This window comes from Panthera onca, chromosome B2, assembly GCF_046562875.1.
Source record: "Panthera onca isolate mPanOnc1 chromosome B2, mPanOnc1 haplotype 2, whole genome shotgun sequence".
NCBI classification, from domain to species: domain Eukaryota; kingdom Metazoa; phylum Chordata; class Mammalia; order Carnivora; family Felidae; genus Panthera; species Panthera onca.
Window position 1 is genome coordinate 147,513,886 of NC_138343.1, and position 21,251 is coordinate 147,535,136.

General features: G+C 45.1%; 1 protein-coding gene across 6 annotated transcripts in view; it reads right to left on the reverse strand.

Moving 5' to 3' along the window:
* Window positions 1–1,715: 1,715 nt before the first annotated feature.
* The window catches only part of PDE10A (phosphodiesterase 10A), a 605,914-nt gene continuing 586,378 nt past the window's right edge, over window positions 1,716–21,251 (reverse strand). For all 6 annotated transcript variants that reach the window (XM_078447559.2, XM_078447557.2, XM_078447556.2 and 3 more), the window contains 4 exons: window positions 11,941–12,052; window positions 9,108–9,188; window positions 5,399–5,487; window positions 1,716–2,879 (listed from right to left, as the gene is read on the reverse strand). In XM_078447559.2, coding sequence (XP_078303685.1) covers window positions 2,762–2,879; window positions 5,399–5,487; window positions 9,108–9,188; window positions 11,941–12,052 — 400 coding nt within the window. In that variant the 3' untranslated portion in view covers window positions 1,716–2,761. The remainder of the gene's footprint in view (window positions 2,880–5,398; window positions 5,488–9,107; window positions 9,189–11,940; window positions 12,053–21,251) is intronic.

Genomic DNA, 21,251 nt, shown 5'->3' on the forward strand with positions numbered 1-21,251 from the left:
TTATCCATCGGCACGACCACTAACAATTTCCACAAATCGAACAAGCTACACATACTCACAGCTGGTTACCAAGTTTATGCGGAGGGAAATTTTGGCCCAACTTGAAATACCACCTTAATGAGAAACTTGTCAAAATGTCTGGTAACTAAAGCCATCTGCCCTTTGAAGAAAAGATCTGGGAGAAAGATGAGGACAGAACTCAAAAGTTTGTCTGCCAAAATATAAAAATACTCCTAACTGCATTGTTTCCAAAGCAGATTACTGACTAAATGCCACTGCATCTTGGGCCCAGTTTGGGTCAATCTATGATCCCGAAGTAGTACTAAGGAATATTCGTAGTTTACGTTAGAACGTAGTCCTTTGTTCAAACTTTGCTTTGGTCATGAGGATACCTTAGGAGAAATCAGCCAATCGATAAATCAAGGTACATTTCTTTGGAAAGTTGTTCAAAGAACACATCACCTGACATAACACACCTGGCTATGCCAAAATAAGAGACCTTTCTCTAATAATCTTCGAACGGCACTCTTAAAATGGAAAGAGCGCCATAGGATTCCTCCCCCTCATGACTGTTTTCTGTATCAAAAAGCCCAATTCACGCATTCTTTTAAGATCCTTTTAATTAAACGCATCTTAAATGATACTTCCTCCCCTGGTCCCTCGCATTTCAGTCGTCGAGTTAAATTAGATGCCTGTACTAATTCTCGCGAGTGAGGTTCGATTTGGTGGGTCCAGTTTCATACATGCGGGTGCGGAAAAACACGCAACATTTTAGAATCCGATCCGGTAAACGCACTAACGTGAAAAGGGATGTTTTCTAGTCCGCTCTTTATCAAACAATATACATTTTCCAACACGCGTCAGTTTTTGAAGAAAGGGGCTCTTACTTTTTATTGATGTCTTGCATCTGTCTCCCTTATACATACGTCCTTTCATGCATGTGTGTATATCTGCGTGTGTGCGCGTGTGTGTGTCTAGTTACAGTGGTATTTCATTTTACCTCGTATTGCGTAACAGCAAATGGAGCCCCACGTAGGGAAGATGGCAACTTTCAAAAGCCCACAGGGAAACCGAACACGTAGTGTTAATTCTAAAATAAGAACGTTTACATCTTCTACAACTTCTAACTCTTCTACAACATAAATCGTGTTGTAGAAACATTTAATCTTTTTGGCAAAAACCATATGGGTAATAATGTGTACATCACTGAATATGTAAAAGGGTATTTCCAAAATTGATTTTATTGAAAGTAATATGCCGGTCTCCTGCCACGGGAACAGTAGCTAAGCTATTTGTTATGAATCAGCCCATCACTTCTTGAGACTCGAATTCCTTCGGGGTCGGGACTAACCACAGCTTTGGAGGTGACCTTGCCATGGTGCTGAAAATCAACAGCATGAATGGGCACCAGAAGCGACTGGCTTGTAATCCTTGTACGAAGGGGTCCAGACTCTTGTGTATTCTTCAAAACGTTTACGTTGTACAGTAATAAGAGTCTACCCAAAATTATACAGAAGAAACTCTCCAAATCACAGGTTGCGGTGTAGATCCTTGACCTCGAGCAGAGGAAAGAGGACAGAAGTTAGCCCCGAAGCACCCGCACTGGGTTCCACTTCCCGGTCACGGACGGAGAGCGTGGGGAGTGCGACTGAGGAGCACAAAAGGGGACGAGCGGGTAGCGGGCACGGCAGATCAAAGTAAAAATTACACACGACTTAAATTTCACGGTTTAATGTGATTTTAAGAGAAACGTATGGTGTTTTAATGAAAGAATTCGTAGAAGAAACCTCTCATTTTGAGTGTGAGTCTCAAATTTTGCAATGACACCAAGTGAAAATATAAAGAAATCATTATTAAAATTCACATTTTACATCCCCTAAGACCTGTCTGTTAAGAAAGACTCATATGCTTGGCTTTTGTTTTGTTCTTTATGCAAAGGGTTTAGAAAATTTGCCTACAATGATGGGAAAAAAAAAAAAAACAACACCAACTAAAAAATATTCTTTGCCGTTTTTTGGTGGATACTTGTGGTTCAGAGATTTGTTATGGTGTATACTTGCCTCTTTTCTCAGGACAGAAAGTCCACCTCATTCAGTGTTCGACCTATTCATCTAAGCCCTTCGGTATAAACCTAAAGAACACACTTCCGTCCACCTAACTTTTAATTCACGAGGCTCTGAAACAGGAATCTGACTACTGTCCATCACTGATTGCAGAAAGACACTTCTTACGCTGTCCCCTCAATGACGCTTGTCCTGAGGCCGTCTGCTACACTGCACGCTAATTACAAGTAGGTCACACACAAACATTCACAACAGTAATATGTAAAAATTCCTATTTAGAACCAACAACGTCAAAGCAACATTGGTGTTAGAGCCAAAGTACAATATCAGAGTAGTACCATTTTAACCCCTCACTAGAAAGATACAATGGAAAAGTACCCCCTTCTGAATGATTGTTGTCCTATCCCATTAAGGCCTCAGCAATATGTGCCTATTAGAAAAGGCCAGTTCACAGGTCAAACGGGGTCACGTGGACAGCCGATCTGGCCCCGGGGTGGTCCTGGTTGGTCACCGTCTACGATCCGTTACAGACGAGACTGGCGGGGAGTCATCCGCTTGCCGTGTTTCCCGATGTCACCTTGTCGAAGAGGTCTGCAGCCTAGTTACCAGGTGTAGGTTTCCCCCCCCAAAAATAAAAGGAAGAAAAGTCAAAGAAGCAGGACGGGCGTCTTCAGGTGGGACAGCTGGTCGCGGAGCGGTCAGTCCCCCATCTTCACTGGCAGCTTCTCGGATGGCTCGTGGGCCCCCGGCTGGGACGAGACCCATACGGCACTCTCTTCCCCTCGGATCACCTTCTCCCACTGGCTCAGGTTATTCCTACGGATAAGAGATGCGGGGACAGGTGATGCTTGAAAAAGGATTTCCGGACTCGGGTCTCAGAATTTAACCACACCGCCCTGAGGCATAGCTGAGCAAGAGGGCTTTCTGGTGCCCTCCTGACTCCGATAATGGCTTTTGTGCCGTGGCCACGCAGGACCCCGCTAGGTCTCCCTGACGTGGCCCTGCACCTTGACTTAGCAGAGCCTCAAGCCACCAAGGCTTGGGGGGGGCACCCGTCTGCCTCAAGCCACCAAGGCTTGGGGGGGCACCCGTTCCCACGAGCTCCAGGCAAGGGTACAAAAGGAGAGCTCAGCTCGGGACTTACCACCTCCTCATCAGTTAGAAAGGCTGACTGGAGGGGCGCCTGGGTGGCTCAGTCGGTTAAGCGTCTGACTCTTGGTTCCAGCTCAGGTCATGGTCTCACAGTTCGTGAGTTCGAGCCCCGGGTCGGGCTCTGTGCTGACAGTGCAGAGCCTGCTTGGGATTCTCTCCCTCCCTCTGTGTCCCTCCCGTTTGCTCTCTCTCTCTCTCTCTCTCTCAAAATAAATAAACATTAAAAAAAAAAAAAAGCTGACTTGGAAAGGGGCACAAGCCGTCGGGAGTACTACCCAGGAGCACGGAGAGAAATGGAAAGGAAGGGAGGCTCCAGCAGCAAAAAAGTTCACCAACAGCACCAACAGCCAGGAGCCCCGTGCTCTGCAGGTGGAAACAGTGCGCCGCCTGGGCTCCCTGTCACGTCATACCCGAAACCGGAAGGCGGTCCTATTCTGAACACCGTGTCACATATAAAAATTCGCCGTAAGTTACACGTGACACAAAAGTGGGAAGTTTCCTTGTTGCACTAAAGCCATCTTCGTGCTCTGCCAACCTCTGGTGTCGGCCGCCCACCCTCACCCCCCCACCCCCCACCCCCCCCACCCCCCCCCCGCCGGCCCTTCTCTCTCGGCATCTGCAGCTCAATGCTGCAGACACTGCCCCTCAACCTTCCGGAACAGTGTGGCACAGTGTGGCCGCCACCACCGCGGGACCAACATCCTGCCTCCCGTGGTTAACCGGGAAGAGATCTTAGCAACATCTCCCGCCTTGCAGCTTGCTTTCTTCTACACAAAGTCCACGTGAGACACACAATTCATACAGAGCACACGCACGGGAAGACGCCTCTGGACAAAAGCAATCTCTAAAAACCTAACGTGAGAACTGTAACGTTTTACCTTCTGTGCCACATTATCGCATGATATTTTCCCGGAGCCTAAAGGGGGTTTTTGACATATCGGAAAAAAGACCTATACTAATTTTGCTCTTTCCTCGGACACCGATGACAACATGATGACTTTTTTAAGTGTTAAGAAGGTTAAAATGGCCTTTAACGGATTACGTGGTCCAGCCAAGTACAACGAAGCAAGAGTGCATCAAAGCTGCCGAGACAAGAATCCCAGTGTTGACCGTGGTGAGGATACTAATATAATAGAAAGCAGTCCCTTCTGTTGGTTCTAAGTATTTGGCATAAAACACAGATAATGTTTAGATAGGAAAAGACTCTGCACTGTCGCCTAGGTTCTCTTTAATCACCTGGATTTTGAGTGATTTCTCTTTGGTGGGGCACTGACTTTTCCAACTGATCCCATCAGGATTGAGTCCTAGTTCAAACTCCCTGTTGTCCACAGGGCTTAGTCCTGACGTAAAAAGATAATACTTTAATAAACTAACCACTGCGGAACGTCTGACGGTTCAACAAAATAGGCTGGGATGTCTCACGTTCATGTTTAAAACCATCAGTCTGTCGACGCAGTCCCCCGCCCCCCGCTCAGTGTGCCCACCCCAAGCCCCAGGGTGCTTCACGGTTAAGTCGTTAGGGAAATCAGCTGGACACCAGCTCACGTGCAGAATATCAGCACGTATGGCCGCTCTGCTCATAGCCCTTTGACATCCCCACAGGGGACTTCTTCTCGAAGTCAAATGGAAATCTTACAAAAATTCCAATGTCCTTAGCTGAGCTCATCCCTCAAAAGCGAGCGACGGTGAAGGGGCTCAGAGATGTCTGAGGCCAGGGTGGGTGACAGTCGGCTTACAGCTCTTCCGGGGAAAAGACAGAACTCCCCAAGAAAGAAGATCCCACGCTGGTTCCCGCTCCTCATGTGCCTAATAAGCTGTGTGACTGAGGCTGAGCCCCTCCCCACAAGCAGCCTCGAGCACACAGCACGGCCCCTGTCTTTTCACACACACACCGGCCATAGATCCCTGGGTCGTAACAAACCCAATCCCAAGCCACACGCCTTCTGGCTCCTTTTTGGCGGTTGCGTGACTTTATGAATGTCCTTAACATATACTTGGTACCTAGAAAAACACACGGCCCATAAAATTACGTTCGTTGTAAACCTTCGGGAAGGCACGACACACGCCGATGGGACAGAACAATCCTATATGGAGTCTTAGTCATTTTTAAAACTGATGCCCCCCCCCCCAAAATAAAAAAAATAAAATAAGACTAACATCCCAGCTTACGCCGTGGTACGTACCTGCACGCCTGCAGGAGAGGCTCCGTGGGCGGGAAGATCTGCGTGAGGGTGGTATAGCAGGGGATGGCCACGGCGTTGTAGAAGCCCAGCTGCCCCCGTGCAGAGCCACGGACAAGAAGACACAAGACCGCACGTTAGCGACTCTAGTAGATGCCGCTTCTCAAGCGAAGCTTCCACTTTTCCACTTCTCAAGCCTAACTACGGAATTAAGTGTTCTAGTGTTGCTCTGTGATATCTGGGCTCGGCGAATACCGCTGCGGAGGGCGTTCGAAAGGCCTTAAAGTAGTTTTTGAGACAACACACAGGAAAAGAAGTTAAACCGAAACCCAAGGGCAACAGCCAGTGAGACTCCATCTATGGATCAGTCAAGTTATCAATTCAAGTACTGTTCTTGTTGCTGGTCAAAGTTAGTTTTGTTTTTTTTTGTTTTCTTTTTAATGTTAATTTATTTTTGAGAGAGAGAGAGAGAGAGAGAGAGAGAGAGATACAGTGCGAGTGGGACAGGGGCAGAGAGAGAGGGAGACACAGAATCCGAAGCAGGCTCCGGGCTCTGAGCTGTCAGCACAGAGCCTGATGCGGGGCTCGAACTCCGGGAACAGAGAGATCATGACCTGAGCCCAAGTTGGATGCTCACCCGACTGAGCCACCCAGGCGCCCCAGAAAGTTAGTTTTCTACCACAGACATTTCAGGGTCAAACCTGCTATTTTTCTACATGGAGGCCTCTTTATAACTTAATATTGGGGAATCAGCACAGGGTGTTTTGTGGGTCTGTTACCCTTGGCCTTTGGTGCATTGTTTGGTCTCCTGAGACGTTCTTAATCTCCCTCCCTTTTTTTTTGACCTACAACAAATCTCATTGACTATATCACAGTTCTTCTCAGGTTACAGTTCTTTTAATATGCCAGATTTCACAGTTTTTGATCTCTGGCACTTTAAAAAATATATTAAGGGACATTTTATTAGGAATTTCAGGCCACAGTAGAAATAAATGCTTCCATCCCAGACTGGCCTACTGAAGGCCAGATGAAAAAGACCTTTTAGACTGTTAGCAGGGAACACAGAGGGTCTAGCTACAATTACCACCAGATATGACTGCCTCTTTGGATGAGGTGACCCCCCCAAACCAGGGCTTACCAAATTCTTTAAAAAAAAGTGAACTTCAATGAGATGCACCCAAGGTACAGAAGAGCGGACTCTCCTTGGTGGTTACTTTCTGCCTTCTGCTGCTGTGCAGACTATCTGCACTCAAACTCATACTGTAAATGGGTTCGGCAACTTTGGCATAAAGCCAGACTCTTCTCTTAATTCAATGGTGCTGGAACACGGTCCATTCTCCGACGGCACCTTCAGCCATCCTGGGCTTTCGGCTGGGACGAAAGCTTAACTATCCAGAAAGAACTCTGTTAGGTAGGTATCTACCAGTGCGATGGCTAGATTGTAGGGTAGCTCTATTTTTAACTTAAAATTTTTTTTAATGTTTATCTACTCAAGGAGAGAGAGAGAGAGCACGAGCGGGGGAGGGGCAGAGAGAGAGAGGGAGAGAGAGGATCCCAAGCACGCTCTAGTGTGGTCAGAGCAGAGTCAGACGCCTCAATCTCATAAACTGTGAGACCACGGCCTGAGCTGAAATCAAGAGTTGGGATGTTTAACCGACCGAGCCACCCAGGCACCCCTTTAACTTTTTGAGGAACCTCTATTCTGTTTTCCAGAGTGGCTGTGCCACTCTGCATTCCCATCAATAGTGCATGAGGGTTCCTTTTTCTCCACATCCTTGCCGACACCTGTTGTTTCCTGTGTTGTTACTTTTAGCCACTTTGACAGGTGTGAGGTGATATCTCGTCGTGGCTTGGATTTGTATTTCCCTGATGATGAGTGATGTTGAGCATCTTTTCATGTGTCTGTTAGCCATCTGGATGTCTTCTTTGGAAAAAATGTCTATTCGTGTCTTCTGCCTATGTCGTCACTGGATTATTTGGGTTTTTTTCGGTGTTGCATTTGATAAGTTCTTTATAGATTTTTGATACTAACCCTTTATCAGATATATCACTGATACAAAAGTACGGATTCAAAGGGGCCCATGCACCCCAATGTTTATAGTAGCATTATGAACAGCCTACTTATGGGAAGACCCCAAATGTCCATCGACAGATGAATGGATACAGAGGATGTGGTTTATATACACAATGGAATATTATGTAGCCACCAAAAAGAATGAAATCTTGCCATTTGCAATGACGTGGATGAAGCTAGAAGGTATTACGCTAAGCAAGTAAGTCAGAGAGAGACAAATAGCATAGGATTTCACTCATATGTGGAATTTGCGAAGCAAAACAGATGAACACGGGGAAGAGGAAAAAAAGAGGAGAGGGAAACGAACCACAAGAGACAACAAACTGAGGGCTGCTGGAGGGGTGTGGGTGGGGGATGGGCTAGACGGGTGATGGGCAGTAAGGAGGGCGTTTGTTGAGATGAGCACTGGGTGTCGGATGTAAGTGACAGATCACTGGGTTCTACTCTTGAAACCAATATTGCCCTGTATGTTAACTAACTAGAATTTATATAAACATTTGAAAAAGAAAAAAAAAAAAAAGAACTTTGTCAGATCCCTATCTTAAGCCATTGTAGCAAGGTAAGATTCAGAGGAATTAACAAATCAAATAGAAAGCCATGAAACATAGGGTGACTAAAGAAAACAGAGGCAAATGCTTAATCACATGGTGGGACAGGACAGGATGAGCAGAGGCCAGGGAGGGCAGACAGGCCTCAGGAGCACCTACGTGGGAAAGCTCCATAAACAATATTAAAAAGAAACTAAACTGCAAAATACACACGAGACAGGCCTGCCAGGTGCACGTTCCGCAGGAAGGAACAACAGGCCCCCCCATCAGCAAGGCTGGCCAAGGACGCGAGCACCCCATGGACGGAAGGCAGTGAGGAGGAGAAAGCCACAGGGCCTTTGCCTTTCTCTGTGCTGGCGTCTTCGAAACCTGTGGACCTGCCTGAACTGCTGTATTAATAGTAAATTAACCCTAAGTAAAGTAGGAAAACTTGAGACCTCATCCCAAACCATCATCCTGTGCGTTTTCTCAAATGTTTTCTAAACTAAATTCTAGGTTACAATTATTTGTCCGCAGCTAACTTCCTCGTGACGGCGTTTGAAGAACGGTACTTTTGAAAGACCGTGGGTCTGGGAAGTACCTTGTACCACACGTGCACACACGCAGAACTGACAAGGCACAGAGCTGTCAAAACATCACAAAACTGACATCAACCATGCGGTAAGACCTGAAAAAATATTAATGTCAACAGACCGGAAGAGAAAACCCAACATGTACTAGGACACTGTGCGTTACTCATTGGGAGGAGAGGACCTGATCAAAACCTAGAACGCTTCTCTCTAAAGGATACCTTTGCACAATGACGAAAGGTTTTCTGCTTGTTAAAAATATTAACAACTCAAATTCATCCATTCTTCTATTTCAAGTCACTGATTACTGCGCTCAGATCTGTAGCAAGAACTGAAGGCAGGAGCAGCTGTGGATTCCTGAAATCCAACTAGAACTTCCTGACCCTGGTCTGGCCACCCGCAAACTCCACCTGAGTAGAGAAGATTTCCGGGCCTAGGCTCTGTAGGACGGTGGATACTTTTTATTCACGGATGACTCTGGGAGCGCCTCACGTTATCTGACCTTCCAGCAGGACCCATACCTGGCCCTGTGGGACCTCGTCCTTCTTGTCTCTGTCCATCATGGGGATGGGCTGTATTCCCAGCTTCTTCATCTCGTCACCCTAAGATAAACAGGGAAAGCCAAGATTGCTCAACTTATCAACGGTCACAAAGTTCTGACATTAACGAGTTCCCTTTATGCATTAATTTCCTTCAAAATGGATAACGTTTCTGGCTACTGATCCACGCAAGTGTCAAAACAAAAACTTAACGTATCATTGTTTGGCGTCTATCCTGACGCCGTCTGTTCCGGTTCCGCTGTGTGCGAGTTAGTGACAGGTACAACAAGAGGAGCGGAGTAACCAGGGAGGCCCAGTGATGGCCAACAGAGCCTGGAACAGACCTCGCGGCCTTCTCCTCACTTACGTTTCAAGGGAGTCTTCGTGTGTGTTGAACGGGACGGAGCGAGGCTCTAGAGAGAAATGTTGTGTATCAAGAAGAAACACGAGCCTGCTAGAACGGTGTAACTGGCTGTAAGCAGGGCAAAGGTTATAATCACAGATGTTTATATTGAAGATTGACTGTGTCGCAGCCTCTGGGGTAGGTGACTGGTGGCTATTCTTTCATTCAACCTTCATGGAATACTAGGGAGTTAGAAATTATTGTCCCCATTTTACAGATTTTAAACATTCTTTCCTTCTTTTTTAGTTATTTGTTAAAGACCATTAAAATCTTTCTTAATACATCCCAACTTTTTCCTTACTACCCCATGTCCCTCACATTTCTTAATTACTCGATTATTTTAATTATTTCGCAATCATGCTTACGTTTAGAAGTCAGATGCACAGAACTAAGGCCATCCTAGATTTGCTAAGGTCCAGAAATAAAGGTCAATGACCCTCATGAAGATTTCCAGGTACAGGACAAAGGAAGCTGTCCTAACGACATGAAGGCACGTGAGCACAGCTTTTGCGATAGTGTGGTCGCTTTTAAACGTTAACGTCAGGGGTTCTCAAACGTTTTCGTTTTCCGTTCTGAGCAAGTGAAGCTAGCCAGGCCTCTTGCTTGAGGATACCGCGAGTGCAGTACGTGAACGGATCTCGACTAAACAATGACCTGACTATGTACTGTACTCCCAGACCAGGATAAATGCTGACGAGGAAAACAACAGAGTGTTGTGGAGGGTACACAACGGGGACCGTCCCTAGAGCAAGGCCTGCCCAGGAAGGCTGCGGAGGGCAGGGCGGGGCCAGGGGAGCCGCCCTGGGTGGCGACGAGAGGGCCTTGGGTCAGGGAGTCCAGACAGGTTGAGACGTGGCATAGTCTGGAGGGGCAGTGGTCCGTGTAGATGAAGTCCGTGCTTTTGGTCTTTATCACAACGGCACGCGGGGGCAGATTGCAAACAGCGCGAACGTGGCCACTAGCCCCCAGATGGGGCAACTGAGGCACGGGGCTGGGTGGGGGGCTGGCTGGATGAAGCCGAGGCTTCATCCCCAAGTACAAAAGCAGGATTTTCATCTCAAGCAGCAGGACATCAACGACCACACTCTGAGTCACTGCTATTCTGACTCCAAGAGAAAAGGCAAGGACTCCGGTTAGAACGCTGCGGTAATTTGGGCGCAGGGCGGCCAAGTCTTGGAGCGGGGAGGTGTGGTGGGTGCTGGGCAGAGAGTGGACCTAGCGAACCCCAGGGAGGTCAACAGGCAAGACGCAGCGACATCCGTCTCCTCTCATGGACTACGAGGTCCGTGAAGACGGCGTCCCTGGGCACACTGGGAGCTTGGTCAAGCTCTCTGCACCGTTTCATCAGTGCGGAACAGAGAGGGAAAAAAATCTACGTAACACATCTGTCACATTTTCATTCGTGTTTTAGAATCCAAATATAGTTATTAAAGTATGGGTTATATCAGTTAAATAAAATTATCTGCAAAACAATAAGCTAGCTTTAGACCAGTTTCCTTATGTGGTATTTACCGAATGTACCTCACGCGAGAGTGTGTATGCACAATGTGTAAGGCATTCGGGAAAAATAACACAAGTATAATCAGCTCGAGGCCTGCGGTCCTCACGCAGCAAAAATTTTTCTCTTTGCCATCATGAAAACAATTCAATGTCATAAATCGTTTCTACTAAATTTTCAACTGAATGGTTTTCTGGTTTTTACTTTTTACAACCATTCTTTCATACGGGTGAGGCCTAAGGTTTGAATCACCAACTACCAAACTCTCCGCCCTTCAAATTTAATTTTACTTCTTCCAACCAAATGAGGTACCCGAAGATTTAGTTTCACTCCCCCCCACCTCACTGTAATCTTTGAATATGCAGGGGCCTCGCTATTTGCGGAGTCATTTGAACAAGAGACTATTCCACTTACCCGTGGACAATTCAGAAAGAAAACGGAGAAATAAAACCCTGATATTTTGATCAGAAATAAAAATTTCTGATAATTTAGATCATCCAGTCAAGAAAAGGTATGAATTAAAGTAATATCCACGGTTGTTTCACGTATCAGGAGTTTTAGGAGTTAAAAGCACATATGCTCAGTAGAACTCCTAATTTGCAGCTGAATTAACTATCTGGTATATTCGCAGAAACTCGTACGTCTCTGGTACAAGAGAATTATCTCCCAAATTTCCAAGTGCGGACACATACAGCGTGTGACACTGAGGGACTCACAATGGGGGGTACGTCTGCGTAAATGTCTTTGTATCTGTGCAGAAATGCTAATTCCTCTACTGCACGTGATTGACAACGGTTTTCCGAAGGAACCAGCACCCAGAGCAACTAAGATATTGTTACTTAAAATACCCGCACGTTAACGTTCTCGTCCAATTTGTTCTCATTTCCGCGTTCATATAAAAAGCAAAAACATACCTCAGCCCAGAATTCTGCATATATATCATTTGCTGTCAGTTTTGTAACCGGCCACAGTTTTGTTACGGAACAAAGATCACAGGCGGTCATCATCAAACCAATGACACGGTCTCTGGAACACAGGAACATAAAACGGGTCAGCGTGGCGTGGGCAAGACAGGCTAGAAAGGCGTCTGCATTTTCAGGAAAAAGAGGCTTTAAGCAGGCATTCCTTCGCGACGAGGAGGAGGGAGCTGACGGTACAAAGCCAGCAGGCAGGGACGTAAGTGCAATGAAAGCACGGTGTTAGCCCAACTGGAAGGGCATCGGTCACCTCTGTCACCTGCCGCGGGAAGGATTCGGCGGTGTCCCTGCTGCCTGGGTACCACGGCTGAAACCAGAGAGGATGCAGGCATGTACCTAAACCCTAAGTCCTCTACTGCGCTTATACTGGGCCAGATTCACACCTTCCACGGAGTTCTGGAAACGCACGGGGCAAAGAAACCTTGAAGAAAACAATCTACCCCGATCCTCTTGTTTCTGGAAGAGAAACGTGAGGTGCGAAGAAGTGAAGCGAGGTCCCCAAGGCGCGAGCAGCTGGAGACCAGGCCACAGCGGACACGGGTCTGTCCCCCGAGTCTGGGCTGGGAGGCGGGGGGCTGCCGCCGGGCGCTGTGCGGACCCCGACCTCCGCGGCTTCGCACCCACACTCTGACTTCCGTTTTCCAAATATGGGTTGGTTTCATCCTTCCTCTCCAAGAAAAAGAAAACACTGCTTAAAGCCTTCCAGCGGACGTCCGCCCTGTAATTTTAAGGGATGTGGTGTAGAGACGTGTGTTCGCCCTGAAGGGAATCTACACTTATGGTCACACCAACTGCTAATGAGGAAGGAATTTTCATATGCCGACTTTAACTTTTGTGAAGCAAATTACCTAAGTTTGAGAAGGCAAATGATGAAGAAAGATACAAAACTGTGTAGCAAGTGAGATGTGGCCATTGCCAGCTCAGTGCAATGAGTCTTTGGGATCCGTGGCACCTAAAGGCTGCCTGCTTGTGGCTCACAGATGGTCCCCTTCGGGGGGCACAGTCCTGCCCTGGGTCCAGAGCCCATGCCGACCAGGGCACACGGCACCAACACCTATCCGTCGCTTTGGCAGAGTTTCCGATCTAGTGGTACCCGTTGGCACGATTCCTGGACGTCTGGGGGCCCCTGCTTTGTCTGTGACCTGCGTCTGGGATGCTGATCACTCACGACGTTCCTTAATTTCCCATCAGCCACTTCCTTTAGGCCATTTGCCTCAGTAATGATCTCTTCTACCATTTTACTTTTCATAAGAACACGTCTCTACTGGGGCAGAACGAGTAACTTTAAAAATGTTGATGAGACTTCTGTGTATCCTTCCTGTGACCCCAAACAGATGCCATGTAAAGATCCAAACCCCTTAATGTGATCAGGAAACTCCCTATTTTCTTGATGAGCTAGTTTCCTAATCATTTTGCGGTTTCGAGGAAGAATATTTCTGGATTTGGGCTTCTAAACGGGTGAGTTTATTATCTGCTTATTCAACAGGGAAGTTCATTAAACAGAAATAGAACATGAAATAAACCGATTATTCTGTTTCATAAGATTGAAATAATCCAATCTCATTCAATCTGCATTCACATATATACCTCAAGATTTCCTTCTCTTGGCTAAATATTCCAATAAGCTTTGTCTCAAAAAAGATTTTCTAGCTCATAAATCTATGAAACAAGGCATGTTAACAGAACCGGGCGCTGTAAGACACAAGGAACCAATTTTCTCCCTGGAAAGGATTTCACCGGTAACGTTGGTACTCTTAGGGTTGAAAAGATTATGACCCAGTTGTCATTCAGATGTTACTGTCAAAACAACTTAGACAAAACTACTTAACAGTAGTTATTTTACTGTTAAGTAAGTAAATAAATAAATAAATAAATAAATAACAGATTACAATTTTTTTATTAAATGCCTTTAATAAGTAAAATTACTTGTTTTTCATTCTCAGTGACAAATCAGTTAGACGTTCACGGTTGTCTGGAAATATTAATGTAAAATGGAATCGTTTTATTTCTTTCTACGAGTGGGATATAGGCCCAAAGGGGATAGATGATTGATTCATAATGCATTCTAACAACCAACTGTCAAAGGGGTGGGGGTCACAGTTCAGTGTACTGATGATGCGACCTTACATAACCTAGCCACCGAAAGCAACAACGAGGCCAACGCAATGTCACAGATGATTCCGTGGTAAGTAACCTCAGGGGGTTTGACTACATTTATTTACTCCCAACATTCTGAACGTCTCTATGGATCAGGCCCAGTTCTAGTAACGAACCGAGTAGACCCTGCTCTTCCAGAACTAACGTTCTAACAGGGAAAAGCAGAAAACCATGTCGAACGTTGCGCTGAACAGGTTTGTAAAAAGTGTTTTGAGAGGCAAAACCACGAAGCTCCGTGAGAGAGTCCCGAGAGAGATGACTAGGCATGCAAGTCCTGATGTGTCACGAACAAGTGTGGGGTGTTTGAGGAACAAACGACAAGCCGGTCTGGCGCACATCGGGTGCCGCCCGGTCTGGACACAAGGGGGGAGACCATTGTTCCAAGTCAGAAGGTCAGACCCTGGAGGATGTGAGCAGGGGGGGACACGGTCCAGGTTGTGGAGAGATCGCTGTGGACAATCACGCACACAACCGCAGGAGCCAGGGCAGATGGGGACAGACCGTTGAGGACACCACAGCGGTCCAATGACAGCAGCATGACTCGATGGCAGGAGTGGACACAGGGAAGGGAGAGGAGGAGGGCTCCGGATATCCGCCTCTCACCAGGGGACACATTCGTCTTCTCGGAGCCATCCTAACCTGAAAATTCTCTCCCCACAGCGGAAGATCACAGGACCACAGAACTCCACGCAGGCGGGTTACTGATGGGCAGAAAGGAAGCCCCAGCTCTCCCATACTGCCCCCCCAGCGCCCTCCGACCCCCCGTTCTCTATAAAGTTCATCAGTCAAGGATGATGAATGATGTCCTATTGAAGAAAAGTAGAAACGCACAGCTGGACCAGATGAAACAGAATTAACTTTATAAAAGAGTTCAGGTAGAGACATGACGAAATATAAAGAATGAATTCTCTATGGGGCGCCTGGGGGGCTCAGTCGGGTGAGCATCTTTGGCTCAGGTCACGATCTCACGGACTGTGAGTTCAAGCCCCGCGTCGGGCTCTGTGCTGACAGCTCAGGGCCTGGAGCCTGCTTCGGATTCTGTGTCTTCCTCTCTCTCTGCTCCTCCCCTGCTCAGTCTCTCTCTCTCTCTCTCATTAAATTTAAATAAACTTGGGGCGCCTGGGGGGCTCAGTCGGGTGAGCATCTTCGGCTCAGGTCACGATCTCACGGTCTGTGAGTTCGAGCCCCACATTGGGCTTTTTGTGCTGACAGCTCGGAAACTGGAGCCTGCTTCGGATTCTGTGTCTTTGTCTCTCTCTGCCCCTTCCCTGCTTGTGCTCTGTCTCTCTCTCTCCCTCTCTCAAAAACAAATAGACATTAAAAAAAATTATAAAAAAAATGAATTCTCATATGGTTATTATTACATTTCCTTATTTGGGTTAATATCTGGAATTCAAGAAGAATGAATGGCTCGTTCAATTTCCATACCCAGCTGGGAACGGTAGACTCAGTGTCTCCAACTCCCTATCATCACTGCTCCCTAGGCTCTGACCTCATTCCAGTCTCCCAAATATCTACTAACATCTTAACAGTCAAATAACAGACACACAATGAAGTTTATTTAAAAACATACGTCCAGCTTATGGGCTACACACATTAACTCACAGAGAGAAAAGGAGCTTTGGAGAAGCATCTTTTTTTTTTTTTTTTCAACGTTTTTTATTTATTTTTGGGACAGAGAGAGACAGAGCATGAACGGGGGAGGGTCAGAGAGAGAGGGAGACACAGAATCGGAAACAGGCTCCAGGCTCCGAGCCATCAGCCCGGAGCCCGACGCGGGGCTCGAACTCACGGACCGCGAGATCGTGACCTGGCTGAAGTCGGCCGCTTAACCGACTGCGCCACCCAGGCGCCCCGAGAAGCATCCTTTTTAAAGGCTTTGCAGAGAACCCCTGGCCACTGTGAGTATGGAACAGCTGGCAAGGGAGGCTCCGGTCCTTTGGGCCACAGCAGTGCTAACGGCTGGGATCAGGGAAGGGAACAGTTCGTGTTTCTTTGGAACCGGAATTGCTCAAGCAAGAAAATCAGGAGTGAGATATGAAAACCGGCAAAATTTGGAGATGGCACCTGTTCATTCTGTTCAATGCCCAGCTGAGCGATTTCTGCCGCGGAGGTGAACTCCACCGGCAGCCTGTAGCCCCCGCTGCAGGAACAGCGTCCAGGTGTAGCCGGTGCCCTCTCGGGAGCGATGGGAGCAAGGCCAGGTCAGTGACAAGGAGGGCTGGTGAAACAGACATCTGGTCACAGGGAAGTGACATCTGTGGGAACCCAAGAGGAGTAGGGGGCTTTAGAGGACAGCCCACGCGGGCCGCAGCAGCCACGAGGGCGGTTCGGACCCTGCACGAAAAGCCACTGTGACTGCACGCTAGGCCTGCCATCTCTAAGGACAGCACAGAATGGCTCCACCTGTACAAGTTCTTACATACACCGACACAAAATGCCCATAAAGAGATCTATGAAACGCCACCAAAGCCACACCAAATGTGGGAATATCTCACGTACCAACAATTCTAAACTGGACGAAAAGCTTACCCATCACTGCACGTATCCCACGGGCTGCTTCTATGAGCTTATCCGCTCCTAATCCCCTCAGAAATGACATTTGATCTCATCTGCCGGATTAAAGACCATTATATATATATTTTTTAAGAAAGAGAAAGGGAACACACAAGCAGGAAGAGGGGCAGAGACAGGAGAGAGAATCCCAAGCAGGCTCTGCGAGTGTGGCTCGATCCCATGACTGTGAGATCACGACTTGAGCTGATATTAAGGGTCGGATGCTTAACCGACTGAGCCACCCAGGCGCCCCTGGCCTATTCTAGAGCTTCATAAAAATGTTTTCACATAGTACACACTATGTCGCTCAACAAACTATTTGTGTGACTCATTCATGTTGTTGCATGAATCGGCAGTCCCTAATTTTTTTTTTTTTTTTTTAATTGCTGGATAGAACAATACTCCATTGTATAAATGTCACAAAGTGACTATCCATGCACCTGTTGTTGGAATTTGGGTTCCTTCCAGTTTAGATATATCATGAATAAGGCTGCTGTAAACATTTGTGTCTGAGTCTCTGTGTGAACAATATGCTTTTATTTCTCTTGAGTAACCTAAGAGTGGAATCACAAAGAAACACACGTTTAGTTTTATAACAAACTTCCAAAGTTCTTTCCAAAGCAGCTGTACGTTTTACCCTCCCACAACCAGTATATTAGTATTTTAGCAGTTCCATATCATTGCCAACAACTGGGTACCATTGATCTTTTTAATTTGGCCAGTCTAGTGAATGTGTAGTGGCGTATCATGGTATTAACTTGCTTTTCCTTACATCGAAACATGTTGAGCAAAATTTATGTTCTTATTGGGGGTTGGGTCTGGAAAAAATCTTTCTATTGCAAGCACTGAAAAAAGGGGGGAAAGAACGATAGATGATACAAAAAAGGAGAGAAGAGGGAATCATATAAAATAATCAAAGCTACAAAAGGTGGGAAAAGAGTGGCAGACAAAAATAGGAACAAAGAACAACTGTGAGGAATAGAAAACAGTAATAAGTATGACACATATTAACACAACTGTATCAATAATTACTTTAAATGTCAGTGGTCTAAAGATACCAATTAAAACAGGTCATCAGAGTAGACCGAAAAACAAGACCCAACCAGACCATATGTTGTCTACAAAAAACCCAGATTAAATATAAAGACACATATAGATTAAAAGTCAATGAAAGGAGAAAGATACCAGGGAACATTATTCATAAGAAAATGGGAACAGCTATATTAATTTCAGACAGAACAGACTTCAGAGCATGGAAAGTTATCAGCAATAAAAAGGAGCATTTTATAATAATAAAGGGGTCAGTTCTCCACACAGAGAAGGAAACAGTCAACAACACTAAAAGGCAACCGACGGAACGGGAGAGGATATTTGCAAACAACATATCTGATAGAGGGTTAGTATCCAAAATCTATAAAGAACTTCTCAAACTCAACACCCAAAAAACAAACAACCCAGTTAAGAAATGAGAAGACACTGAAAAGACATTTTCCAAAGAGGACATCCAGATGGTTAACAGAGACATGAAAAGATGCTCAACGTCACTCATCATCAGGGAAACAGAAATCAAAACCACCACGAGATACCGCCTCACACCAGTCAGAATGGCTAAAATTAACAACACAAGAAACAACAGGTGTTGCCAGGATGTGGAGAAAGGGGAACCCCTCTTGCACTGCTGGTGGGAATGCGAACTGGGGCAGCCACTCTGGAAAACAGTACGGAGGTTCCTCAAAAAGTTAAAAATAAAATTACTTTATGACCCAGCAACTGTGCTACTAAGTATTTACTCCAAGGATACAAAAATACAGATTCAAAGTGGTACCCGCACCCCAATGTTTAGAGCAGCATTATCAACAACAGCCAATCTCGGGAGAGAGCCCAAATGTCCACTGACTGATGAACAGATAAAGAAGACGTGTTATATGCACACAATGGATACAGTGGAATATTACTCACCCACCAAAAAAAGAGAACGAAATCTTGTCATTTGCAAGGACGTGGATGGAGACAGAATGTATTATGCTAAGCGAAATAAGTCAATCAGAGAAAGACAGATATCATATGATTTCACTCATATGTGGAATTTGAGAAACAAAACAGATGAACATATGGGAAGGGTGGGGAGAGAAGAAAAGGAAACAAGCCATAAGAGATGCTTAACAACAGAGAACAAACTGAGGGGTGACAGAGGAAGGTCGGTGGGAGACGGGCTAAATGGGTGATGGGTATTAAGAAGGGCGCTTGTGATGAGCAGTGGGTGTTGTATGAAGTGATGAACCAATGATTTCTGCTTCTGAAACCAATATTGCACCGTACACTTTGACTAAAAAAAAGTCAAAACAAACTAAAAAAAGAAAAAAAAATGATAGAACTGCTAAGGACAAATAGATAAATCCACTATTATATCTGGAGACTTCAGATTATATCTGGAGACTCAGAAATGGGCAGATCCGGTGAGGGCACGTGAGTATTCAATAACTTCATCAAACCACTGGATATAATTGACATCTGTAGGCTACTTTATCTAACAACTGTAGAAAACACATTCTTGTCAAACTCACTTGGAACATTCACCAAGACAGACTGTTTTCCAAGCCACAGAATACACCTTAACAAATTTAAAAGAATAGAAATCATGCAGGGCATGCTCTTAGACAACAATGGAATTAACGACTTATCTAGTTATAGCTATCAGTGACAGAAAACTAGCTGGAAAAATCCCCCATATACCTGGAGATTAAATAAAGCACTTTGAAATAACACTCAGATCCTAGGAGAAATCAAGAAAAAATTTGAAATGTTTATGACTAAATGAAAATGAAAACACAGCTTACGCAACTTCTGGGGTGCAGGGAAAGAAGTGTTTGGAGAGAAATTGATAACACTGAATACGTGCACACCTTAATGAAGATAAAGTAAAAACATCTAAGCTTCTACTTCAGGAAACTAGAAAAAGAAGAGCCAAGTAAATCCAAATCCAAATGAAGCAGAAAAAAAGAAGTAAGAATTAGAGCAGAAATCAATGAACTTGAAAACAGGAAATCAACAGAGAAAATCAACCGAATCAAAAGCTGGGTTCTCTGAAAAGATCAATAAAAATAAGCCTCTCTAGCCAGTCTAACTTACAACAACAACAACAACACAACAACAACAACAACAAACCAAAGAGATAATTTGTACTAGGAATTTGTATCTCATTCTCAGAAATGGGAGAGTGAATGTCACTACGGATTCCACGGCCACTAGAAGGACAATGAAGGGAATACTCTCAGCAACCCTATGCCCACAAATTTGATAACGTGGATGGTATGGACCAATGTCTTGAATTTGCCAAAACGAACACAAGAAGAAATAGATAATCCAAATAGGCCGATATCTATTAAAGAAGTTGAATCAATAATTAACAACCTTCCAAAACAGAAACACCAGACCCAGATGGATTCAGATGGTGAATCCGACCAAATATTTAAGGAAGAAATTATACTAATTTTCTATAATCTCTTTCAGAGGACAGAAGCAGAGGAAACATGTCCTAACACATTCCATGAGGCCAGCATCACCCTAATACCAAAACTGTGCAAAGACATTACAAGGAAACTACAGAATGGTACCTCTCATGAGTATAAATGCAAAAACCCTCCATATGACATTAGCAGATCTAACACTGTCTAAAAAGAATTATATACCATCCCAAAGAGGAGTTATTCCAGGTATGTAAATGAATTTCAGTACTCAAAAATCAATTAATGTAATCCATCATACCAACAGACTAAAAAGAAAAATCACAGTATCCTGTCGGTAGATGCAGTAAAAACATTTGACAGAATCCAACAGTCATTCATGAGCTAAGCATGGGGGTTGCAGGGACTGTCTTAACTTGATAAATATCTACAAAAAACCTACAGTCAACATCATACTTAATGGTGGGAAACTCAAAGCTTTCTGAGTAAGATCAGGAACAAGGCAAGAATGTTCTCTTTCACTACACCTTTTCAGTACTGTACTAGAAGTCCTTGCTAATGCAGTAAGACAAGAAAAAGAAATAAACGATATACTGTTTAAGAAAGAAGGACTAAAACTGTCTTTGTTTACACATGGTATGACTGTCAATGTAGAAGGTTTGAAAGAATCAATAAAACCATTTCTGGAACTAATAAATGATTACAGCAAGGTCACAGGATACAAAGTTAACATAGCAAAGGCAATCATTTCCTATATACCAGCAAAGAACAAGTGACATTTGAAATTAAAAACACATTACTGTTTACATTAGAATCACCTACAAAATGAAATACATGTTCATAGGGAGAAGCAAAAGCCCCAGGATAGCCAACACAATATGGAAGGAAAACAAAGTTGGAGGACAGATACTACCTGACTTCAGTATTTACTATAAAGCTACAGTAATCAAGAAAATGAGGTAGTGGAGAAAGAGTAAACAAACGTATCAACGGAACAGAGAGCCCAAAACAGACCCACATAAATATAGGAAAATCATCTGTGACAGAGGCAAAAGCAATACAGTGGAACAA